The sequence below is a fragment of the Solea senegalensis genome, linkage group LG3, assembly GCF_019176455.1.
Source record: "Solea senegalensis isolate Sse05_10M linkage group LG3, IFAPA_SoseM_1, whole genome shotgun sequence".
Classification (NCBI taxonomy): Eukaryota; Metazoa; Chordata; class Actinopteri; order Pleuronectiformes; family Soleidae; genus Solea; species Solea senegalensis.
This window is the reverse complement of record NC_058023.1, coordinates 30,474,579-30,501,785: the sequence shown is the minus strand read 5'-3', so window position 1 is coordinate 30,501,785 and position 27,207 is coordinate 30,474,579. Positions and strand designations below refer to the sequence as shown.

Below are 27,207 nucleotides of genomic sequence, written 5' to 3'. Positions count from 1 at the left end.
AACTTCAAAAGCCCCCCCACACACACACATCCCCCCCCCGCCCGTCACTTAGCTGATTTGCAGGCTCCAGACAAAAACATAAACCACGGCTTTATAAAGGGAAGTGAAAGGGAAATATAATTAATGGTTAGTTTGGAAAGCAAAACTGGGAAAAGTGACAGTGTCATTCATATTCTCTCGACTGTCAGAGGGAAATTACAGCAGGAAACAAAGGGAATGTTAACGAGGAACGCTTGATGTTTCCTGCATGCACCGACTTTAATGCCACACATGACAATTACAATAATATAAAGTGAAACAAGGATGAAAAAAAAAAAATAAAATCATCTACTAATTCATCATCTACATCTACTTCTTTCTTCTCAGTTAAAAATGAGCCCACAGACGGGAAACAGCTAATCTGACTCCATCCCATAAATCCTTCCAACTGCACCTGCGGGGCTGAAGCTTGATAACTGACATGGGATTAAAAAAAAAGAAAAAAAGGTGCAGAATTCTGAGATTAAAGAAAAAGTCAGAGTTCTGAGATTAAAAAATTCTGACTTTAATCTTTGGAAAATTTTACTTTAAAAGATTAAAGAAAAAGTCAGAATTCTGAGATTAAAACATTCTGACTTTAATCTTTAAAAGATTTCACTTTAAAAGATTAAAGAAAAAGTCAGAATTCTGAGATTAAAGTCTTTCTTCTCTTGTGAGGTCTTTAATCTAAGAATCCGCCGTGGCAAATCATCTGCCTCTAACTTACCGTATCCTACTTGCTTCAACTATAACTCATAAATGAAGTTGCCCTTTCATGCATTTCTGTGCATTGAACACTGGGTGGCAGAATTTTAAAAATTATAGGCACAAAACATTTGTGTGTGTGTGTAAATGTAAAAAGAGCATTAACCGATGTCAGATTATTGTATTGTCAGTGAGGTGATAATAAATATAATCCAGATAAATCAAATCCGTGCTTTTGGGGATTTATGTTTAATACTCGATAATAAGGCAGTTTATTCTTTTTCTTTTTTATATTATTCCATTTCGCGCCTGTTTTTCCACATTTTGGATCTGATTCATTCTCTTCACTTTCCTTTGCCATATAATTGCCTTAGCACCATGTTTTTTTTTAGGTAGCTAACAACATTAGCTCGTTAAATTAGAGCCCGCGTCAACGCTTGGTCGTTGCTTAGCAACAGCGTAAAGAGAACGAAGGGCCAGCGCCGTCTCTAAAGGATGAAAAATCTCGTTATAGCGACGCTTTTTCGCGTTTCACTTTGCCTCGCTACGTTAATCCCTCCGCCACAGAGGCAAAATAACCATAGTAACCATTTTAAACAGCGGCTATTTTTCTTTTCCACACATTAAGCAAATAAAGATGGATGTGTATTTTGTCAACGACCATGTGAGGAAAGCCTTTGGTGCCTCAAGACTCGATACAGCGAACGAGGGATTTGCTATTCACTGCTCATTTGTCAAACTTATCTTGTGGCAATCCAGGGTTCACTTAAGCTGTGTCATGTGTTCGCTCTATTAGGCACACGACGCTGACGCTCCTGTGATATTTCTCTCATACATGTTCCGACATGAACACACACACACACACACTGTACACATAACCCACAAAGACACTCAGAGTCAGACACATGAGCACACGAGCAGGGCGTGCATCCATGCACATACGTAGCCGGGAATAAATATCCACCCATGTGTGTTACAAGAAGACACTTAAAAGGTCACTGACAGCAAAAACCACAAATAACTGTCACAATGACGCTCGACAATGTGTGTGTGTGTGTGTGTGTGTATTCAAAGAAACACACACAATTTTGACGTAGCAGGAGGTCGAGCATGAGCCGCGCGAATACTCACATAAACCATGTTGACGTAGTCGTCGTCGGACAGAGTCTCCAGCATCCAGTTTACGGACGTCCGGATGAGTGTGAGGGTGAGACCCGAGACGCTGCCGCTCCTGTGAACAAAAATAAAACAAAAAAACTGCATTACAAACCACACCAGGGGCCATTTTGGGTCCATTTCATCCACTAGCGCCAAACACAAAAGTCAAGCCGAACAATGCCGAACTGCAGATCGGTTAGAACGACTTAACAATCCTAGAAAACGTGAGTTATTCTCCAACACTTAGCAAAGGAAATGTCTAAAATCTCATCATTTAACAAAGGAGTCTGGTGTATTTGGTGTATTCAGTGTCAGACGGATAATGAACTGATTCTAATGATTCAGTTACACTGAAAACACTGTGTGTGTGTGTGTGTGTCCAGTGTAAAACAGTCAGTGATGACTCCGCCCACGTGGAGGAGGTACTATATTGTAATGGAAACACAATCAAACCACATAGAGGCGAAGCGAGCTGGGGCCATGTAGTGGAAACATGGTGTTACATACATACATACATACAGTGTCTAAAAAAATGCTTGGAAAACACACAGAAGAAGTGCGTTTAGGGTTTACGCTTTTGTCAATTTTGTCCTTTGTTGCCAAGCAACCAAAACGTGGTGCAGTGATGCAAAGTGTGGAGAGTAATTCAATGTGTGTACTGAATGTGTCTTGTTTTCCAAGAAATCGTTGTGAAGTTGTGATTTTTTTCCGTGTGTACACGAGTTTTCCACTAATAAGCCACCGACATGATTATTACATCCATTACGGGAAAAGTCCATTATCGGTCATCCTCGTAAAAATGACATGAGTTGTGTGCCAATGTCTTGTCTCTAACTGTAAGTATTAATTAAAAATATTATGAACCAAAGCATTACAGCTGTACAATGTCTCGTCATTCCTCTGTGTGTGTGTGTGTGTGTGTGTGTGTGCGTGTAAGTGGACACACTCAGTTTGTCGTTTATCACACCGCGTTGTCATTGAGCCGTGGTGCGGCGCCATGAGTGTCATTTATAATGAAACTCCAGCCGAGTGGAAACAGTCAGACAAATTACACGCACGCTGCAGACTGTAAAAAAACATGATTAAAAAGCCACAGAAAAAAGCAAACTAAATATAAAGTATATTATGTGTTTGTTTTTTTAAACATAAAATATAAAAAATGTCATTTAAAAAGAGTCAAAGATTCCAATCATGCACTGGTCACTCACGCGTCCACCAAGATCAGCATGTCCTTAGGTGACGCCGCCCCCTGAATGTACCTGGTGAGTAAGAAGAGACACACAAACACAGTGAGTGAATTGAGAGAATACAACTACAGTATGTCTGTGATCAGGTCAGATTTGGAAACTAATCAAACTTTTATTTGGGCTTCATCATAATAAGTGCTCTGCTGTGTTTGGCGAGCGCATGGCGGCCCAAACTTTTTTGCTGAGACGGCCAGAACTGAAAGTTGGTGGCAGGCCATGGGCCAAAAGTAAACACATATTGAATTGTATTGTGTTGTGCTCTCTTTCGTGTTGTGTTAACATGCGAGCATTGGCTTTAACATATTTTAATAACAAAAAAAGAGAACAGCATTTATTTTAAATTTTATTCGATAGATTATCCACTTTTGGGCATCGTACTTTTCTTTTGCAAATGACAGTTGAATATGAACATTACACGGCTAGATTTGATGAGTCGTGTGTGTGTGTGTGTGTGTGTGTGTGTTCGTCCCGAATAATTAAGTGACAATTAAGCGACTGCTTAAATCCAGCATCTGCACTCACCACGGTCGCCGGCGCACGTCGTAGAGGTCGATCTTATTGGGCGAGTTGCTCAAGTTCATCCAAGGCGAAGCTGGGAAAAGACATGGGGAAATAAAATGAAATAAAACGTAACAGAAGCTTAGTAATCAGAAGACACGTCACTAGTTAAATCTGTACAGATAAACAAAATGTGACTTATAGGGTGTTGGAACTGTGGCTGCAACCGGTGACACTTGTTGTTAGCATAACTGTTAGCAAAGGTGGCGGACATTCTGTTTACATTCTGGGAACGAGGTCCCGCCCCCATACGAGTGGCTCTAAAAAGTGAGGAATTAGCGTTACAGTTTCAACGCTCGGGCCAAGTGTCACTGGTGGCCACGTAACAAAAAAAAAGGGTGACGATATTTCTCGACTCGGAGGAAACAACGGCGATTTAACAGCACCGCCTGTCGGCAAAGTGATGAAACGCCCCTTTTTGGTGCACCGCTCGTCCACGTGAAGGACTACAGAGAGGTCAAAAGGCTGATGGATGAAGCCTATTGGCTGCCGCGCTGCTCACCTGGGTAATAGCGAGCCAATCCCGTGGCGGATCCAAACACCTGCCACAGGAGTGAGGGATCTTCCTCCTTGTTTTTCCGGAAAACATCCTCCAAGGCCTCTGTCCAATTTAGCTCATTTAAAATGATGGTAGCTGGAGCACAGAGAGACAAGAGAGAGACAGAACACATTAGAATAAGAATTGCTCAAAAAATGCCGCTGTTTCTGCTCTAAAGTGTCTACTGTCAATGATTTTTCTTGGTGGTTCACCCACAAAAAAAAAACCCCCAGAAAAGTGTGCAAAATTGAGGAAAGAGGGAGAATAATAATCAAGTTAGCAGCTCTCAAAAACTGATCAAACTGATGCTCCGCGTGACTCGTACTCAGACGTGTGTGTGTTGTGGTAAAAAAAGCACCAATAAAAGAAAAGCAGAACTGAAACATCAGGGTGAAAGAAGGGACACACGCGGCGAAAACTGACGTTTGCTGAGACGCAGTCATTTGGCTGGATAACAAATAGCCGTGTGCTCAAAAGTAAATCACGCTAAGTTAGTGTGAAGCACCTGCACCTATAATTCAGTTAGAGAATTACGGAATATTGACAGCTCGGCAAAAAGAGTTACGGGTGAGGGAAAGGGAGAGAGGGGGGAGATTTAATTTATTCCTAAAGACTTGCCAGAGAGGAGGAAAAAAAAGAACACAGTCATTAATTTTGAGCCATTATTGAGCCAAATCGGACTCAACAAGCTACTGGGATGTTGGATTAATCCAATTTTGACTTTCTTCTCAGTATTAAAAGTTGGTTTTGGGTTCAAAAAGAAACCTGAGAGACTACGAGGCTACAGCCATGTTTCAGGAGGTAGAGGCGGTTGGTCGATACTTGGATCCTGGATACCAGACCCAAGCCCTGCAACCCCTGATGGTCGGTGACAGGTTGAGTGAGCTGAGTTTGTACCACATTATTTTTGAAATTCGGTTCAGTTTCAGGTTTGTTCAGGTTCACGTTGGCTGGCATAGACTGTGGAATTTGGAATCTGTTAAAACCCCGAGCGAGCACGTTATCTACACGTCCATGACACGATGGCTTGTATGACTTGTATGGAGTATTAAAATTTAGCACAATGGACAGTTTAAACGACATAAACAGGTAGATACACAGTAATAAAACCTAAAAAACAACAGGTTTTTCTCTGCTCACTGTCCCGTAACTCCTGTGCTTGACCACGGCTCTATTTCCATGCTTTGTAGGATAAATAGAGAGTTTATGCCCCGGCTTTAAAATGTCTCCCTGTGGTGCCGTAGAGCAAAGTGTGTCCAAATGATAAGTGGCGACAATTTGTCCCGGCCTGATCTCCTTGCCTCCCCGAGGACGACCCTTAATGGATTAGCCCTGCTGGTTTCCGTGACAGCAGTAATAACAATTGTCATGGTAACAAGAGATCGCGCGCGGGATGTGTTGGTATTTTTCACCCCGTACAGCACCAGTGAGCAGTGGAGGACTAACGAGGAAAGGACATGTGTGACGACACGGGGACAAGATAAACGACAGAGACGGAGCGTGTGTCCTTATTTTTATGAGTTTCCTTTGTGTAGAATTGATAAAGCCATTATAGTCCCTCACAGGGATTCTCAGACATACACACCCAAATGTGTAGGTCAGGCTCCACTGATGAGCCCTTGGCAACAATATCAAATATTGTTCTCTAATCTCCGCCCGCCAAACGCTGGAACAAATCACGCCTTTAATGTAAACAGATCCATCTCTGCGGAGACGCGGCCGGCGCTGACTCCAGGTCGCCGAGATGAGGGGAAGGAAATGAGCATGAAGTATCACCACAGCAACGCACGCTTATGATGTCCTGAGGGATCACGAGGATATAAGCATGTGTGTGCGCGCCTCAAAGAATATAGCCAGTTTTATAATTAAGTTGTTTTTTATTATTGCAATTATTGCCGGTGAACCCTTTCACAAGCTTGTTAGCAACTATGGTCGTCGTCGTGCCGTTTTCCCGCACGATTAAGATATTAAGATATCTGTTAACAACGCTAACACCGAGCGCATCGCAGACGACGTTGCCGTAAATATGCGACAAATTATTGGGATTATTACGATAATTTCACTCGCGCTGCCGCAGGAAGCCGGCAAATCAGTGTCTCTGTCACCAGAGAGGAGAGAGTTGGAAAAACTTTAACACGTGTTCATGTACAACTAGTGTTTTTTTTCTCAATACAACTGATTTTCTTGATTTTAAATTACTGGCATAGTATTTAACATGCAGTAAATTATAAATAACTGCCACATGTTCAAAGTTATTGGAAAAATGGACAAAGGCACTTAGTCACAGGATCATTTTCTGGCCCTTTTATGATTAAAATAGCAAAAAAACAAATTTGTGGCGTTAGGTTTGAAAGAGTTATTTCAAAATATACAGCCAAGAAGCACATCAGACTATCTGATATAATTTCCACTTGGTCCAGCAGAGGGTGCTGCTGGACACAAACTCTGTTAACTCGAGGTAATGTCATGTGAGGACGCGTCAGGAATGAATTTCTGGTAAAAAGGTGTGTTACAGTGTTGGGATTAAGGCATCGGGCCCTGCATCACTTCAGATCATTAAGAAAAAAGCCGATTGCAACAGACAATTCAAATATCCCACAGTTGAGATGCTGGAAGACAAGATACTAAATATTCCCAGTGAGACATGTGGACGCTTTTCAAAAACAAATCAAACAGGACTGTGACACTGATTGATGAGGTTGATGGTGATGGGAGACGAGGGGAGGCCGCGTGCCAACAGTGCCCTGTGGTGTTGCCTGTCATCAGCTTGCTGGTGGCTGAGAACCCTCTGTGCATTTGGAAGTAATTACATGTTGGGGGCTGAAGTGGTGAGAACCTGCAATCATCGAATCATCCACTCAATGATACTCTGCCACTCCGCGACCGACTGCGACGATGCGAGCGCGAACACATCCTTTCCACGGCACGGCACTGACAGCCGCTTCCAAACACCATCAGTTTTACAACATTGCTCCAGCATAAATATTGTGTTTTTTTTTTTCCATCATGTTGCCTCAAGACCTACAGTAATAAAACTGCTGATCCAAACTTTAATTTGTGTTCTCTGGTCTAAAAAGGACGGACACTGCATCCTGTATTTAAGTCCTGCATCACCACACAACCCCTGAGACAACCCCTGTAAATGACGCAAATGATCAAGCTTCACTACGCCAAAGAAAGTAGAACGTCCATCAAAAACCCTTTGTCTCGACTACGTTGGATGGATGAAATGGACTGCGGTTGGAGTCAAGATGATGGAGGTGAAGACATTTCAAATGTCCCACTACATTCAATCAACTTTATCTTTTATTTGGTCACAATGTTAAAAAGGAATCAAGGAGTTTTAAAATCACGTTTAATTAACATTTGTTTGAGTTTTTGTCTCAAGGCGTTTTTTTCCCCGACTTTTTTCCTTTCTGGCGACAAAGATGCTGATTCTCCGACTTAAATTACTTTAAATTACCGTAATAACCACACGTTATTGACGTGCAACGTGATATTTTCCGATAGCACAAACCACCGCGTAAGTACGGTGATGCAAAGTGCGCTTGCGCAAACGTATCGTTGAGGGTTAATGACTAAGACTAAAGATAAGAGTACAGTGTGTGACACGGCAGAAATCCTTCATAAGAAGCGGTACGAGACTTTATCAGGGAGGGGGGAACTAAAACTAAACCCATATCTCAATCGGCTGATTAGAACATCCCGGGAAGGCGTCCAACTTGTCACAAGGACACAGGTCGCAGGCGTAATGGCAGCGATACAAAGGAGGGAGGGAGGGGGCCGGAGATGAAGATACCTCAGAGTTTGGCAGCCGGCGTTGTAAATGAAACGGGACGAGTGTCAAGTGGCACAAGAGCGCAAGAAAGAAGTGGGCGGAGAGAAAAATCAATTTGTACACTGTGAGCTCTGCCACGGGGGCTGTGATTTCAGCGACACACACACACATCTCAGAATGTCACAATGTGTGTGTGTGTGTGGGTGTCCCGGGGCTGACAGGTGCCACACGGCATAGCCACAAACGGGCATCAGACGAGTCTCGGCTCTCCTGCCAGAGCCACGCCGCTCATCTCCTCTTATAACGTCCGTGCCAATCTGTTTAATGAGCGAGAAGACACACACACACACACAGCAGAGTACAGTAGGTGTGTGTAATGTGACACACACACACACAGTGTCTGACACGCACTCGCACACTCTCACACGACACATACTAACAAATCTGCCGTCCGAGCGGCCGCAATGAAATAGATTCCAATCAGCAGCGCTAACGCGAGGCAGAAAGACGGCGGCACATTTGTATAATAATAATCTAATATATACCTAATGGAGTGCAGCGAGGGATGAGGAAGGAGAGGAGGTTACAAGGCCGAGGTGAGGAGATGTCAGGAGAAGGAGAGAGGAAATTAGGGAGGAAGAAGAAGAGGGCGAGGTGGCGCGCAAGGACACAGAAAAGGAGGAAGAAGATGGAAAATTAAGGCGGGGTGGTTTCGCGGAAGGAGAATCGACCTCCAATTAACGCTGCGTGACACGTCTCTCCTTGAAGACACAGTAAAAGCCACGGGCGGGGACGCCAGTCTTGTCTAGACAAAGTGTTCCCTAATCAAGTTACCAGTCCTCCCTCCACAGAACACCAGGGTGTGTCTAAGTAGACATGTCTCCTCCTAATACACATTGCCATGGCAACCCTGGCAGTGCTGTCCAGCCAGTGTGGCATCAATGTGGCAGCCCAATCCCATAGACCATAATATAGTATGTATATATCTATCTATATATATATAGAAATGGACGTAGTCTTCTGTTTTGCTAGATGAAGACAACCCTAGAAGTAAGAATATACTGATTAGCCACCAGGGGGCGACTGCTGATGCAAAAGAAAGTCAGTTTGAATGGAGGTCTATGAGAAAAAATGAGTTTGTGCTTCTTACGTGATATTTTCCTGAGGACTTCGGGAATTGTCTCAACTGCTAGTTTTGGCTTTTCCTCAATAGAGCAAGATTTTTTTTTTTTTTTAGAGGGAAGACAGAGAATAAATGACAGCACCAGTGTGATTGACAGCTGGTATTATCCAATTGGTGCCTGGTCTGTGGATTTCTGGTGGCAAATAACATCGCACCACCAATTCTGCCAATCTCAAGGCTTCAGAATGGGAGATATCAGACACAGAACAGTTGAAATATGGATGAATTAAATACTTTTCGACACAATAACAATAAAATAAAATAAAACATATTTTAACTGATCAATAAAGTTTCTTTCCCATCTCTGAACACATACTGTAACACGTGCCACAGCAGCAGAAGACAACACAAGACACAAGATGCCTCATAAAATGGCTGGTATTAATAATTAAATGAAAGGAACTACTTTTTTGAACACCCCGCCGCAGCTGCCTGTAAAAATAACCGAGTACATTTGGCCGTTTGGCAGTAACAAAAGTGTTGTGCGCAGTCAGAGGCCTGTGAGGCCTGTGAGGCCGCTCACTCTGCACATTTATAGTCCACCTCATGTGCACTGACTCACTGTATAAGGGCATTAAAGTAAGTCACGTGGACGAGTCCACTGCTTTTAGCAGGCCCACTGTGACGGCCATTAGTGGGATTGATATTGAATGCTCAATTAGGTTTGGGGAGTGGGATTATAGATCGTGCTGTGTGCCTGCGAATGAGCACGCTATTTAACTGTCTTGATGCTTGCTTCATCCATGAGGGGTTCAGCGGGTAGATGACACATATGGAATTATGCCGTTTTAACTGTTAAGTCATTTAACATTTATGAAGCCAGCATGTTATGTGTAGAAAGAAAGGATGTGACATGTCGTGCACAGAAACTAGAAAATGTTCACATTTAAGAAGCTGAAAAATCCGATAAACTAGAAAATATTAAAATTTAAGAAGCTGAAAAATCACAGAAACTAGAAAATGTTCACATTTAAGAAGATAAACTAGAAAATATTAAAATTTAAGAAGCTGAAAAATCACAGAAACTAGAAAATGTTCACATTTAAGCTGAAAAATCAGAGAATCTAGAAAATATTCACATTTAAGAAGCTGAAAAATCACAGAAACTAGAAAATATTCACAATTAAGAAGCTGAAAAATCACAGAAACTAGAAAATATTCACATTCAAGAAGCTGAAAAATCACAGAAACTAGAAAATATTTTTTAAAAAAACATTCATTTAAGAAGCTGAAACTATCAGGAATCTTGTTTTAATCATGAAAGAAGCTTCAAACCGAATCATCAAATCGATTATCAAAATAGTTGACGATTAATTTATTTATTAATTGTTTTCTCCTCCATTTAAATGAACTTACAGATTCCTCAGGCTGTGAGACCAGTGTCACGAAACACGTGTCAACACATGTTTTAACGGCGTCTCACTCACAGCTTGTTTGACATGTTAAAAATGTGACACAAAATCCTTTGAACCTAGTTGCAAAAATGCTAATGTAGGAGCACAACTCAACAACAGTTCAACGAGAGACAGGTGGCAGCTGACAGAAACCAGCAATAACAGCGTGAATGTGTCTATTTCTGTACATAACATGAGTACATCCTGTATAAAAGATGACATGTTTGCACAGACGACACTTTACGCTGCTGTAAATACACGGCAGTCTGTGCTATCGGACAAATTCCACCGGTTTCTGAAAACTGGAGAAGATGCAGGTCAAAGACAACGTGTGGTTATTACGGTAATTTCACTCGTGCTGTTGCAGGAAGCCGGCGAATCGGTGTCTTTGGCACCAGAGAGGAGAGAGTTAGAGTTAAAATAAATTGTTTATAGACTATTTTAACATGCAGTAAATTGTAAATAACTGCCAGATATTGAAAGTTATTCTAGAAATGAGTCTTTATTTATATATTATGAGTACAGCTAAAAGCTGACCCATGATTATTTTCTTTAGCTCCGGTTATTCAGTCGCTAAATGCTAATCTCTACCTAAGCCTAACCCTAAGCCAGCTATTATAAGACATGTGTGCAACACGTATATTAGGGGTATCAAACGTCAAATTTCATGTTGTGAAATATCATATTTTTCAGTTCCAGATCCCTCTAAATGGTTGTTTCGGGTTGTTTTTGTAAAAAAGATACTTCATTAAATGTAAAACAATGGGAAAAATGGTGAAATGAGTTCCAACAAGATGAAATCATTCCCAAAAAAAACATTTGGTGCGACAGTCCCAAGAGGTCATCTCGGTCAGCGGGGAACGGGAGGGAAAGCAGCAGCTGGTGACTGACCAGGGTAAAGAGGGGGCTGCAGTGAAGTGGCCATTGGCCTTTTGGTATCTGTGCTATATTTAGACCGGGACAGGCTGGTGTGGAACTGCCTACACTGCAGTCAGCACTGGGAGGCTGAGCTCCAGATCATGGAATGTACAGTAGTCACCGGACATAGCCATGATGGGGATAATATGAGACAGACAGACAGACAGACAGACAGACAGACAGAGGGTGCTCGGTGACGGTTGCTACTTTTGTCTATTTATAATGAAAGGTAATACAATAGGGAATGTGCTTTTTTTTCTATTTTGTCTGCGTGGGTGTGGAGGGCTGGATTTCCCAAACTGCTTGGGAAACAAGTCATAAGGAATTTTGGGGGGGAAATCTACCCCAACTGGGGGTGAAGCTGGGGGGAAGATCGAATCAAAACAGCCCAAAGAGACGCCGCCTTCAACGAAACGAAACCCGACGCGTGTTTTCATACGTGGTGTCACAAGAAGCCAGAATTCACAAAATTAGACCGTTTTTCTTCTTCTTTTTGCTCCTTAAAACGAGCCAAGGGAACTCCAAATTTCACAAATTTCACAAATTCGATCCCGATTTTAAAACATTTTCAGTACTTTTTGCTCTGGTGGTGTTTATAGAGTAGGTGTAGGTTGGATTGCCTCGGTTGTGCTGAAAAAAAGGATATAAGACACTCTATGTTGCACATTCTTATAGCCTCTGTATAAACTGTATGTTTAAACATTTAAAAAAGCAGGAGTTAAAGGGTTAAATATGCATGGCCACATGTTTTCCAGGATAAACTCCGCTCCATAATGCATGTATTTCAACTCACAGCCCTCGTATATATCCGTGGGGATGTGGACGGCGGTGGTGTTGTAGGACACGTGGCGTTTGAAGTTGGGATCTATGTGGAAATCGTCGGGCATGTATCCTTTCTTCTTCTCCTCGGTCTGATTGAGCTGCACAAAAGACACAAAGGACAACAACACGACGGCCAGTTTTGAAAGGGAACTCTTTTTTTTTTGAAACTCTCCCCCTGTAAGAAGTGAGTCCACACAGTCCTCACACAGCGAGGACGACACGGCGTCAGTGTCGAGCGCCGGCTGACCTCGTCACTCGTAGCAGATAGAAAGTGCATGTAGCATTTGGGCCGTAACATTAGAACCCAGTGGGCTGTCAGTCAAATCTGCAGTGACACTAGTTTGCTGTGAGTGTGCGGCGAGGAATTAGATGCTGATCCCTGTTTATCAGAGCAGACGGGGGACATCTGAGGACAAGGGCTCTGAGTGAGGAGGCCTAGTGCACTTATATCGTATGTGATCTTAAGTGAAATCCCTAATAAAGTACATCTGGATTACTGATGAGTTAAAAAAAAAATCGTTATCACACTGACAGAATATCAGAACAGTGGAATGAAGTTGTACTTACACCATCTTTGGCATTGTAGTAAACAAATTTGTCAGCCTGCAAAGATGAAAGAGATGAACAATGAGTGATCAAATATATAGGAGGTAAAAAAAATAAATAAATAAATAAATAAATGAAAATCCTTCAAATGGACTTTTAAGCATAAGTGTCAAATCCAGATTTACCAAAGAGAACGTACAAGATTTAATCGTGAAATACAAGTCAACAGCGTACGGATGCTTGACAGTGCATTTAAACTGTGCGATACAAATGAGTGGATCCGTTTTCAAAAAATAAAGCTTACATAAACACTTAAAAGACGGGGAAAGATGAACAAATCAAACCATGCACAAAAGAGAATACATGCAACATAAAGTGAATGAAGGGAACGATGGTTTGGAGACGATTAAGTAGCAGCGTTGAGTGATTTATAAGAGGCATGTTAAATAATATAAATATTTAATGCACAGTGTATTTCAACGCTTTAAACGGGCCAAAGACATAGTTGTTACACCTTGTGCGTGGGTTCTACTTCTGGCCACAATGAGCGTTAGCTAATTAGCTTTACTTCCCTTTCTCTTGTTACTTTTCATTAGAATAATAATTGGATATCAGCGGATGTTCCCTTGCATGTTTTCGACGTCTGATTCAAACGAACGGCTCGCTAGCCGGCTTTGGCAGCGCTTGATGACGAGCCGACCGTTTGAATCAGGTGCGTCGGGCGCACGGCGACACCTAAAACATACACTGCTCTAATTTCTGTCCCTGCAGTGCAGCTGTGGTCCGTGGTTTGACGCTGAATGAAGCTCAGTGATATTCATGGCGATGTTTTGCCCGCGCCACCGCCGGGGCTTCCTGTCAGTACGCAGGCTAGCCGAGCCGCTAACAAGCCTTGCAGCCCTGCAGCAGCCATGGAGCTGGAGTGGCTCGACCACCTGCCTCCCCACCTCTGACGCTGAGGCACACGAGGACGACCGCGTCTGTAGGTGTACCAGTTTCTGTTTTTGATTGGGGTTACATCAGGATACATACATATCTGACCAGCATTATACAGGCCCACGTGCTCCGGCCACAGCTCTATCAATCTTTCTTTCATTAGTGTAGTCCAGTTTCACTTTGTCGGGTAAAATCGGGCATAAAATCTTGTTGTGTGTCCCCAGCTTAATTAAACTTAAACTTAAATATGCTGATTTGGATAAGTCACGAAACTTCTCCGTCTTTATCTTGTGTGGACAATGAAATGCTTTTTTTTAATGAGGTGCAATCTGATCTCTGCCAGGTATAACCGCAGTTCACGTTTACATTTTTTAAAAAGTGTATAAAAGTAGACATAATATTCTACTCCTAAAACACAACAGTAAAGATACTGAAGTCCAATGTCAGGCTCTGAGTTACAACTGATCCTCATGAAATGTGGAGCACAGTCTTTGGCTGCACCCTGAACGTCAGAGCAAAGCAAATAAATGGAATCTTGTCACAGACTAAGGTTTAACACAGCATTAAACACACTTTTTTTTTATTGTCACACTTTTGTCCATCATCAGATAACAATAATGATAATAACGCTGCATATCGCATAACTTTATTAACTCTATTTACAACACAAGTGAGCATCGAGAATAACAGGAAACTTTTAATGCAAACAAATCATCACGATTTGGCAAAACATTTTTTGTTTTTTTTGTCTTTTTAAAGCTAATAGGCTAAGTGGAGAAGCTGAAGTTGCTCCAACAAAGAATATATATATACATATATATATATATATATATATCATTGGTCATCTGTTTAATGGCTTCACTGCAAAAGATGAATGTGATTTGAAAAGTTTGGACCTAACATAAAGTACCGTGGGCAGTGAAAAGCCAAGAGAGCTGCACTGTAATTCCCACAGAGACTGCCGCTGAGGAATGGGGGCTAACGATCAAGCTGCAGTAATCGAATGAGTAAAATTATAGCTGAGTTCATTTTATTTGCTGTACATTCTCTTCTAATATAATCCCAATATTTCATTAATGGGCAATATCAGAATGTGAGCATTGTGTGTGTGTGTGTGTGTGTTTCTTCACAATAAGCTTGCCAGGTTGTTTCTGCCAATTATGAAGAATAATGAAATTCAATCTTGCACAAAGTCATTAGGGCACGCTTGTCACTGTAATGAGATTTGCCACCAAATTAGTGCAATCAACAATATTGGATCATGAATAACAAGTCCCTCCCTCCACTCCTCTCGCGGAGTTCATGACACAACCTCTCTTTGCCCGTGGAGTGTTAATAACATCATCAGTTGGAGCCTCCACCGCTCACTCATTCACTCACTCACCTCACTGTCGTCCCTCCACTCGTGCTCCATCTGAAACTTCTCCGCTTCTGTTGCCAGCCTCTGAAAGCAAAGAGAATCACACCACATGTTAGCGCGAGCTCACTTTGCGTTACTGTAATTGCGCGACGGTTTGCGTTATCTGAAAAATTCCAGCGGTTTCTAAAAGCTGAAAGCCACTGTGTGGTTATTACGGTAATTGTTGTAGGAAGCCAGAGAATCAGCACCTCTACATATTTACATTATTTTAAATATGTTTTACACTCTTCAAATTTGACATTCAACATGCTAAATCTGGTGTTTTTTTTTGTTTTTCTTCATTTTAAATTAATAATACACTATTTAAAAATGCAGTAAATTGTCAATAACTGCCAGATATTGAAAGTCAATCTGGAAAAATGGGCAAAAGCTCTTTTTTCTGGCCCTTTCTTGCTTAAAATAAGACATTTCGAGACATTTGTGTTTGGTTCAATGCTATGTATGGTAATAAATCTTACATTATATGTGTTTATGTGTATATATATATATATATATATATACACATATATAGTTGAGTATGATCTTCTCTGCCAATGCCTAACAGCTTATTCTGCTACTGACTGATTGGATGATTGAAGTCTGAAGAAACAAGACATATTGGAAATTTACTGTTAATTGATTTAAGACACAGGGGCCTCAGTAGCATGACGAAGAACCATACACAGCCAAAACACTGCTAGAAGTGAATCAAACGGTGAGATCCAGGCCCGGCAACCTCAGCATAAATGCTGAACTGAGGTCAGTGAAAAAGTCCCAGAAGTCGTCAAGAACCAGCTTTTATCATGGTGTGTCCAGCAGAAATTTAAAGGTACACGTGAAGGAAGGACATGTTATATTATTGCATCTTTAAAAGGGCAGAATGAGTGTGTTTAAGGTAAAACAGAAAAGAAAAGAAAAAGAAAGAAAGAAGCTAATTTCCTCTCCACACCTGCAGGTGTGAATTAGCCGCGACACAATGTAGCACTAAAATTAGACGCACACCTTTTCCATCATCTCCCAGATCCGATCCTAATGACTAGGTTAATGGGTTTATAATGGGCCCCAGCTTTTAATCTCTACCTAGTCCAGAAAATGCACTGTACTATTAATTTCCCCGGGGAAATATCAAATACCAAACCCAGCTCCGAGTCAGACACGGAGAGAGATGAGATCTGATGGGGGCAAAGGAGTACATTCATTTATGAAATGAGAGAAGTGGGCTAAAATGATGAATTACTGAAGAACAAAATCTGATCATTCAGTGTTTTGGTGCACAATGGTGATGGTAAACATCACACCAACCATTGCAACTATGGGAATTACTCATCTGAAACTAAGCTACAAACCAGAATGCAGTCAGGTAAATCACTGGGAACCTTAGGAATCAACCTCATTAAACAAGCAAAGAGACAGATGATTAAGACAGAGGCAACCTCATTTAAATGACATCAACATTCAATTATTTACTCAAAACACCTTGAGCGAGCACCAGGTTACTTTCCCATCATAATTACATTCATATATCACTTTTAAAAACACAAGTTTTCACAAGTGACTTGACGGAAGGAAAGAAAAAGAACAGGATACTCAGGGACGGACACGTCACGGCGTCGAAACACATCTGTCAAAACGAAAGAATTATAGAAGGCGAGGCGAGCACGAGCAAATAAAGGAATAAAGACAATTAAAACATCTGTATTTCTGAGCCGTATCTTCTCAGGTAGGTTGTTCTCAAGTCAAGGAGTGAAGGAGAAGAACGTATTGATAAAGGGTTAAAATAGACAATTTGATGTATTTGGCTATATATCATATCTCTAGATTCTCTAATCCTCTAGTAAATTTCCTTGAGAGCTAAAAGAAATATGATCCAATGACTCCAAACAGCAGTGAAGCTGATGTTCATCGCCCCTTGTGCTCCTCCACTGCATTTCCTCTCTGAAGGTAAAACCCTACTCGCACGTCTTAATCAACGGGCTCCGAGGCAACATCTCGATAATGAAATCACTCCCTCCTGCAGATCTGGCTTCCAAGCACACGTTATGCCTGTCCACCGTGCTTTTTTCCCCCCATAATGCATGGCAGTGGCAGAGGGAAGGAAGGTGGGAGGGCCGGGGGGTTGAGTCCGCTGTGGTCTGAAACACGGCTACCTCTCGGTTGTGACTCGTTAGTGTGGAGAATGTGCAGCGGCTGGCCGTCAGAGACAGCGGGACCTCGCGGCTCCAACAGGAGTAAAGGTGAAAACGTGCGGTGTGTGTCTGCGCGAGTACAGCGGGGCATAAAAGATTCACTCTGCTGTTAATACTCCAGTGTCAAATGTCACCCGTGAGAATCGGGGATCTGTGATTTGCCCCACGCCATGGAAGGTCACAGACGTTACCTGCAACCAGGTGCAGAGTACATGATACCAGCATAATACAGTGTGTGCGACAGATGTCCACATTTTCTCCCGTTACAGGATAGACAAGATACTGTCAATTTCCAGTCGGGTCATTATTGCTGCAAAGAAACCGTGGGGTGTGTGTTTCAATCAATCTTAATAAAGCGCTCATGTGACCCTGTGGTTACAAACCCATCAGTGTTAATTTACTGTGGAAGCTCTCCAACGCTACGCCAGAGCATCAAAAGGCAAAGAGGTTTGTGTGTTTGTTTGTGTTTCAGGCCAAAACAGGAGCTGTTTGCAAGGATTTGACATTAATGTGATGGGTGATGATATTACAGCTGAGTCACCTGTTGCCATGGAGTAAAAAGAGTTAATCCCTCATGCTTCATTATGCTTCAGCTTGTTTTCTTATGTTAGTTTTTCTCTGACAAGCACATTTAAAGTTGAGACATAATGGAATGATTGAGGATGCATTCCTGTCTCCACTGTAGTGGTTTCACAGATTATTTACATAAATATGAAATGTGACCAATATAAAACCTATTTAAAATAACATTTGTCTGCGTTTTTGTCTCAATGTCCAAAAAATGGAAACTATGTACAGGTGTTTTTCCGACTCTCTCCTCTCTGGCGGGCTTCGTGAAATGACCGTAATACACGTGTTCATTTTTCCGATCAGTCACAAACCGTCGCGTAATTACGGTGATGCAAACGTGTCGTCTTCGGAATCCATTTGAGACACATGTCGGATAAGACTCTTTAAAACACAACTCGATAATTCAAATGTGCTGTGAGCAATTAGAATAAATAAGCAAAGAAGCAAAAAATAAATGGACTTGCTAATGAGCTGGCATGGAACTGTATGATGTCAGCAAGCTGCTATGGAGAGACTAATGATAGCACATTGCTGAGGTGTTGATAACGAATATGATCTGTTTCTTAAATTTTGTGCACTTCCACGCACGTTTAAATCAAGCTACAGTTGTTGTTGCTCGGGAAGCTTTTAGAACAAAAATGTGGAATAATGAGCTGTTTATTTAAATACAAACAAGTGCTCACAAATGCTGATTACTACAAATCACAACCACTTTACACTTAAGACAGTGCAAGCAAAGTACACCCCGATTGCGTGTTTGCATTGTGTAAATGAATACACACACACAGTTCCTTTTCACGCACACATTACTGGCAGTCTGATTAGAGCATCTCGTCCTACCGGGGACAGAGCGCGCGCACCCACACACACACACACACCTGCCATTCTACTGGTGTGTGGGGGAGTCACGGGAGAGCAAAGGAAACATGAGCATCTGCTGTTGTGACTGGCAGCACTTTAGTCAGATCTATCTTGCTCAGCCTGTGGGGAGCCACAGGAGGAGGATGGTGAGAAAGGAAAAAAAAGAAAGGGAAAGCGATTGAGAGAGCGACATCTGCAAGTATACGACAGAACTAGAGAGGAGAGCGTCACTTGACAGGTTAACCCCTATTTACTATAATTCTGGTCTTTCAGACAGAAAATCGCTGTCAGGATTAGAAAACTCTGCAGGAAGTGATTTGTTAGAGGCATAAGTGTTGCCACCCACCAACAGAGGCGCGGTCTGACAGCTCATCTCTCCTGCAGCAAACTCTTCCAGGCGATCGCAGTGACTCTGTGCCAGCTGGCTGCAGGCACCTCCCAATTACAGCTGCCATCATAGACGTAATGCATTCTCCTAGCCCCTTACCCTAACTTTATACAGTTCTAGCACTACTCAACTGGACTCTACTTGGGCTTTTTTAAAGTCGTTTTTTTCCCATTACAATTACGGATATCAACTCGTACCTGGTGCTTTTTTTTGGCACCTGCACGTCAACAGACTGCCGGCCACTGATTGGTCAAAGTGTCGCGTCGTGAGCGCGACGTGCAGTGAGCGTAGATGGCTGCACGGTGGTGCGTCGACGAGGTGCAGACGTCCCCGAGTTTGGTGGCTGACGAGGTGAACTCGTGTGTTTGTAGAAAATGACATTGCGGCAGTTTAATGAAGACCCCGCCCATTGAGGAGGTACTATGAAGTAATGGAAGTAGAGTAGAGTCGAGCTGAGTAGTGCTAACCCAAATCTAACCCTTAATTAACCCTGAAAAAGCCCCTTAAAGTTGGGCTGCCCAGACAAAATGTCCCCACTGTAATAACATATACGAACAGAAACCCTTATTTTGTAATGGCTACACAGGAAGTAACAGCAGCATGCCCGTAGCTTGATGTAGTTGTTATGGTATGTGCTGTGCATCAAAAAGTGCAAAAAGTCTAAGAGTAATTGGCAAAGTTTAACGCCTTCTTAAAAGATCCACTGCGTAAAAAAAAAAAATGACACAATGTCAACTCTGGTTTTGCACATTTGTTTTTCTGCTGCCATCTGTGTCTGAATGGATACAACAGAGGAAGAGGAAGAGAGAGAGGGATGAAATGAACACTTCCTCGCTGTGTGCATATACTGTGAGTCTGATAAAGAAAATAGAGACAACAAACACAAAGCAGGAGCTGCAGCGATTGAAAGAGCAACAGCTCGGCACACACCCACACACAAAAACACACACCAGGAAATGGTGAATAATTAGTCTCTATTGACCAAAATTACACACACACTACATTTCACCGATTAAACGTCTTCATACACATCAAATATTAAAGCTTTTTTTTTTTTTGGCCATAGGGAAAGACATGCATTTGCACAACGTTGCATCACACTCGACAACAGACAACAACCTGCTATGTGCTCGCACAGGTGTCAATTCAATTCAATTAAATTTTACTTGTATAGCGCCGAATCACAACATACATTATCTCAACGGCCCTGTACATAGACAACATCATCACCGTCGAGAGCAGAGAAACCCAACAATTCACATTTCCCTTTTAACAGGAAGCAATCTCTGACCATCTGGCCATCTGCCTCGACCGGTTGGGGTGAAAGGAAAAATGGGCGACAGAGGAGAGGTGGGGGGGCAGAAAGGACAAGACTGAGAAGAAGTAGAGGCAGAAGTCAAGTTTTATCTGTAAATGTGCAATTCATCAGCTATGACTTTGTTGATTTTCAAATGTTTAAGATTACATACATAGTTGGTATGAAGAGGTGAAGCAGGACGACACGTATCTACTCACTTCCATCCATCCATCCATCCATCCATCCATGCTAATCTCATCTGACATAGGGTGACAGGTGGGGTCACACCCTGGACAGGTCACCAACTCGGAGTGACGTTTGGTCTGAGTGCCGTAACAGGAAAACACGTCCAACCCAAGAATCAAGCCGAATAATCCCGAACTGTAGCTCAGTTAAAAAGAATTAACAATCCTTAAAAACGTGGGTTAATCTCCAACAGTTATCAGGGAGAGGTCTAAAGGTCTATCTCTACTATTTTGTCGAGGAAAGGCAACTGAAACCGTGCTGTGCCATAGCTGGGACCATAGTGGAAAAGGGCCAATACAACCATTCACTCTCACACTTACACCTCAATCAATCAATTTAGAGTGTCCAATTTATCTAATCCCCATAGCGCATGTGTTTGGACTGTGGGAGGAAGCCGGAGAACCCGGAATAAACTTGAGAGAACATGCCACCTCCGTGCAGAAAGGCCCTTGTTCTGAACTTGGTCTTTTGCTGCTTCCCACACTTCCACATGTACCAATTTGTGTTCCCAATCCCAAAATGTACTATGTGCATCCATAGCAACAGCGTGTTTTAAATCCCTCTCTCGTAATCCAATTTGACTGACGAGAAGAGGCAATATCTCCGTGTCTGGAGAGTGCTCTCAATATTAACAACGATCCACACTAAGAGCCAGCTAGTTACCGTGAAAGGCCCCGGGTAATCATCGCCGTAAATTACCCGTCAGTATCAATGTTCCTCGCGTGTGACATGACGAGAATTCACATGGTTTATTCCGCAATGTTAGATATCATAGGGTTCACCAGCACCCTGATGAGAGGACAATAAAGAACACTACTTTGTGAAGGGACTGCGTAATATGAGCTTCAGCGATGTGATGACATCCAAAGCAAAAGTGGTTACACACTCAGGGGGAAACAGTTTTCATATTATTGTACAACTTCATAAAATAACATGTGTGTGTGTGTGTGTGTGTGTGTACTCTGTGATTAGGGCTTTTTAACAGCAGTGTCTAATGACTCGCAGCATGTCATCCAGTGTCGGGTTAATAACACACTTCTAGACACAGGAGATCAGTGACTCCTCTGTAATTACGCACCACAACATAACACACGACGAGTACTCGCCGAGTGCCTACTGTACTCCGACGCTCATCTTTCCTGACAATTTAACAAAAAATAAATGCTGCCGGAGACGCGGTTTTGTGTTCAACGATCTACAACAAAGTGGATTACGGGAGGTTGAGGACACTGCAGAGAAAGTTTTCTCTTTGCTTCGATGAAAAAGAGCGAGATATGTGAGAGGGGGGTTAGAGGTGAGGAATCTGTTGATGATGCCCATGTTGCTTAGCGACCGTGGCGTCATGGTAACTTGCCGCATCCACAGTCCCATGTCATGGCGACACAAAATAACCCCACCCAGAAAAACATTTTCTTTGCTGTCTTCCTCAACAGTCAAAGAGGCAAACCAGCCTCTCAACGTCGCTGCCAACAACCCACTCAGAATAACGATAATTTGGTTTCCCTATCGATGATGACATCCAACGCTGAGAGCGACTCAAACCAAACACGGGAGGCCATGTTTGGAAAGCAACTGTTGTTTTTGTCTCAAAAGAAAAAAAAAAAGGCGATCAATTGTGGCTCAGACTCTGGTGGGCGGCCAAACCCTGTTTGGATCTGCTGCCAAAGTGCTAATGCAATCCCAGGCCAGAAATAACCCCCCAGCAATCAATATTCAAATAGCTCAGCCCTCAGATGTCTCTTCCACAGACCTGCATCGTCTCTTCTCCTTATGGGGATGGGAATCAAGAACCTGGAGCCACAACCTGGCTCCAGTTTGTCCAACATCTGAAGCGTAAATGTTTTTCAATCCCTTTCCTGATTGACACATGGCAAGACAAATGAATCCCATGTTTTATTTTACCTACCAATTTTGCACATATTAATCCTTGAACATTTGTGATTTGGGTCACAGTAGACGGACGTTACTGGCTTAAATATTCATGTATATATTTGTATAGATTCAGATAGATAATGAGAATATGACAAGAAATAAATAGAATTTGCATCCATTTCTCTTTCTCAAAACACCTCACATTATCATCTTATTTCCCTTATTTTTCTTGTTATTCGCTTTCTCTGTCACAGTTTCTTCCTGCCCGTGGGAAGTCTTTGCAGGTCGCCCTGTCGCCCTGAGCTGATACTTGTGTCAACAAGCAACCACCCCGCACCCCCCCCGGGTCCTGATAATCCTCTCTTCTTGACTTTTGAATGTCAAAATTGACAAGTATAAGGATTTGAGTAAAAAGGTCCGTTGATGTCGTTTAAACTGAATACATTTAAAGTGTAAAAAAAAAAAAAAAAAATCCTCTTCACAACCAAACTCAACGAGGCTCTGTTTCTACTGGACTGTTAGGTTTAACTTTACGTCTTTAAATTTACACAAATCACAAGTATCCAAAGAAAATTAGCGTCATGTGTGCTCTGGAGGCGGAGCTTCGGTGGGAGGTCTGAAGGAAGGGGCTGGGACTTTTTGAATTCAAACGGTTAGAAATGTTTTTTCCAGGATCTCCAACCCTACCTTTAAATAACCTGCAGGTATAACGAGACAGGGATTGACATAATCCCTCAAAGTCTTATGTGAAATCAATCAAATTAGCTGGATTAAAGGATTACAGGAAGTAGTCCTGGATACAGCTTCAGCGATGCATCTGCAGCCGTTAGAGTTACAGTAATAAAGAACTATTTGGATAATCGAATACGCGGTTTGAAGCTTTTTTCATTTTTAAAACAAGACTTATGATTGTTTCAGCTTCTTAAATGTGAATCTTTTCTTCATTTCTTCGCTCCACATATCAAAGAAATCATAACAAGTGAATCGTTCTGTTTTGAACATCATCATTTCCAGGTTTGACAAACACTGATACACATTTTTTAACGTTTCCCGACATTTTATGGGCCGAGCGATTAATCGTGAAAGTAATCGACGGATCAATGATCGTTTATGAAAACAATGGTTGGTTGCAGCTCTAGTAGACGTAAACAGTAGGAGCTCAAGAGAACAGAGAAACAATATGAAACAGATGAAGTGTAGGGAAAACACAACAAGTGAAGCCTTAAACACTTCAACACTGCATTCCATGGAAACAACATGATTAATAACAAGAAAACTAAATGTCCAAATAAGGCCACAGCACTTGAGAACCCAGGGGTCAATGTTGGAAACAAAACTAAGAGCAGTTACCTGCATTTTCTGTCACACCACGACTTGGTTTAGTGAAGATTTCTGCCGTGCTTATTGTGTGTTTTACTACATCAGAGATATTTTCGGTGGTAATGACTGTGAAAGAAAGCACAAAACACCCCCGCCCTGTGCGTCTGTGACAAATGAACATATCAGAGATCTGTGCCGCTGTCACTGTAAGAAGAGAAATGACCATATTTCACTGGGGTAACCACGGGCCCCATCAAAGAGAATTGGTTAAAAGGAGCGTTTTAATAATTGATGAGTGCAGAGTCAGAGGTGGCCTGGATATCAGAGGCAAGGCAGGTTTAAAAAAAGAAGCATGGGTCAATTTAATGATCACATGGACAAAAGGTGTCAGCGCGTGTGTGTGTACACTGTGTTCTGATGCGCGGCTTCACCATTAGTCAACAGGTTGGATCTGCAGCGCCGCTCGCAGTTACGCACAATCAAATACGTGTAAGCGCAGGACGGATGGAATGATGAGGCAGAGCGCAGTGGAGGAGGTGGAGGCTCTGAGTCACGCACACACACACACACACACACACACACACACACAAAGAGACAAGAAACTCAGGAGGGAGACGATGCAGAGTCTCGGCGTGTTCATGCGCTTTAAGGCTTTTTCTGCAATAAACTGATTCAACAAAATCACAAAAACACAAACCTCGGTTAAAAAAAACAAACCCTGAATACCACGTAACTTTAATAACTTTGGATAAAAGCGTCTGCTAAATGACATGTAATGTAATGTAATGTAAAGTATTAAAACAAGAATAAGAGTCTAAAAATAGTGATTATTTTTCTATATTTTTATTATTTGCAAATGGACAAGAGGGATATTGACGTCCACAGATGATGAAAATCTGCATCAAAAATAACATTTAATAGTATTTGAGTCGTCACATTTTGAATTGAATTCATGTTTCAGCAGACACAGTAGCAGCTTTCTGTAATTACTACGTGTCAGAAAAACTATTAACAAGTTTGGATACAGTAAAATGTGTTACACACACACACACACACACGCACACACAGACACACACTGTGTGTATCTGAATATCCTGAGGAGAAAATGAGAAAAATATACAAAACACCCTGGACAGGTCGCCAATCCAACACAGCTACAGTCAATTTAGAGCGGAGGTGCCAAACTTGTGGCCCACAGGCCACATGTGGCCCCCCCCCCATCAACATCATGCAGCCCGCCACTTAATATGAAGTTATAAAGAGTTATTTCAATATTTAATTTCTTCATATTGTGAACTATTTATCATTCTATATCGGGAAAAAAAACCCACTTTCAGTGTTACTTAAGTATTACTTAACAAGCTACTCCACAGAGGTTTGAGGATCTGAGCAGGTGGTCTGCTGGTTCTCGCCGCTACTCTGCCAAGTGGCCTATTAGAGACTCAAATGAACCCACATGGCCCACCCACCTCTGTTCAGACGGGAGGACAGAAGCCAGAGAACCTGGAGGACATCCACACACACACACACACACATGCCACAGGGGAGAACATGACGAGAACAACACAACACAGAAAGGCGGCTGGCTGCTGCCTGGCAGGTTTTGAAATCACAAACCCTCTGGCTGTGAAGCAACGGTGCCAACCGCTGCGCCACTGTGCTATCCCGCGGCCCCGAATAAATGAGGTTAATTCTTTGATCCGCCATAAGAGATCTGAAAGAAAACTGTATCCCAAATGCTTTGGGAACAGAGTGAAGTCTATTCTGAAATGATGTGTAAACAACAACGTTCAAATGAATAATGTATTTAGCTGGTGGTATAACCCAAACTTAACAAGAATATTTAACTGTTATGGTCTGGTCCAAGAGAACTATAAACAGACTGGGATACATTATTTGGATGCGGTGGTGTATGTTTGTGCTGCTGTGCTGGTGCAGTGGCCTGAGCATATGTGGTAAGATATTTGTGGAGTTGTGTCAGCTGTGATGCTGATGTTTTATGCTCGTACTCGCTGCTCCACTACACGCCACATACTCAGTCAGCTGTAACAGGGAGTGAAAGGGAAAGTCACAAAGATGAATATCAACCATTTTGTGCTGAATGAGTCAACAGAGGTCATTTTACCAGTGATCTGCAAGCACGCCGACACCTTTTTGGCTTTACTTCTGGGTATGTTTGTCACCTTTTTACTACTGTATGTCAAGTAGTAAACCCATGTCTTTTTTTTAGCCCCAGGGACGTAATACGTGATCCGTTTTACCGTGATTGAAGCCCTTAGAAGACACAGCTGCCAGCATGTGAGGGGTCGCGCGTCAACGGGACACCGGGGGATCAGACTGAGTCGACAGGACGGGCAGATGTCACATTGACAGACAGCAAATCCGAGCAGGCCCCTGATTAAGTTAATGACAGCAGCCATCACTCTAATGGAATTGTGCTCACTGACAAATGCTGGAACACATATAAAACAGATGCAAAGCACAAAGCTCGAGGCGACACGTTGTTCCCGAGTGAATGAAGAAAAGTAAACACAAGTCGGACGAGCCTGAACTGTGGAGCTGAGGAGAGCGGAAACGTAGAAGACTTCGGTGGGTTTGAGCACGTCTTCACAGCATTCATGCTTAAGACTGGGTCTGTGGTGCGTCAAATCCAATCGTCCTCCACATGAGGGTCATGGCATAGGCCTGAAGGCGGGTTTGACCCTGGACAGGTCACCAGTCCATCGCCAGTACGACATACACAGACACAACCGTTTACTCTCATACTCTCATATCTACGTTCAATTTAGAATGTCCAAAATTAACCTCATCTGCGTGTTTTTGTGATCGTGGGAGGAAGGAAGTCAGAGTTCCTGCAGAAAACCCACACTCCTTGCTGCGAGGCAACAATGGTAGCCGCTGTGTCTTACTACATTATGTAGTGACTCGACTAAATGGCTCATGGAGTTCAATTGTTCAATCGTGTACTTAGAGTCCACGGTTTTCAATAGAGAGGAAATCGGCAAGAGGCTCCTTGTGTTGCGTGTGAGTGGAGCTTAATGCACACTCTTTCCCACTTCCTATTACTCGCTCCCTCTCTTTTCCACTCATCATGTCTCTATCATACACCATCAGGCCATTCCAAATGGAACAAGGGATGGACAGAGGGAGAAAGGGGAGAAAGAGGAGGTCAAAGAGTGCAGAGACGGCGTTAGACGAGTGTCGCTCAGGTCAACGGCGTTACAGATGCTGCCGTCGTCGTCCTTTCCAGGCTCCCATTCCTGCGTC

The 27,207-nt window shown here is 42.5% G+C and overlaps 1 protein-coding gene across 3 annotated transcripts in view; it reads right to left on the bottom strand.

The window, feature by feature from the left end:
- cacna2d1a (calcium channel, voltage-dependent, alpha 2/delta subunit 1a) overlaps positions 1-27,207 on the bottom strand; it is an 86,740-nt gene that overhangs the window by 39,344 nt on the left and 20,189 nt on the right. For all 3 annotated transcript variants that reach the window (XM_044021030.1, XM_044021031.1, XM_044021033.1), the window contains exons 4-10: positions 15,186-15,245; positions 12,887-12,922; positions 12,291-12,417; positions 4,189-4,320; positions 3,651-3,720; positions 3,090-3,140; positions 1,855-1,954 (exon numbers count right to left, since the gene is read on the bottom strand). In XM_044021030.1, the coding sequence (XP_043876965.1) occupies positions 1,855-1,954; positions 3,090-3,140; positions 3,651-3,720; positions 4,189-4,320; positions 12,291-12,417; positions 12,887-12,922; positions 15,186-15,245 (576 nt within the window). The remainder of the gene's footprint in view (positions 1-1,854; positions 1,955-3,089; positions 3,141-3,650; positions 3,721-4,188; positions 4,321-12,290; positions 12,418-12,886; positions 12,923-15,185; positions 15,246-27,207) is intronic.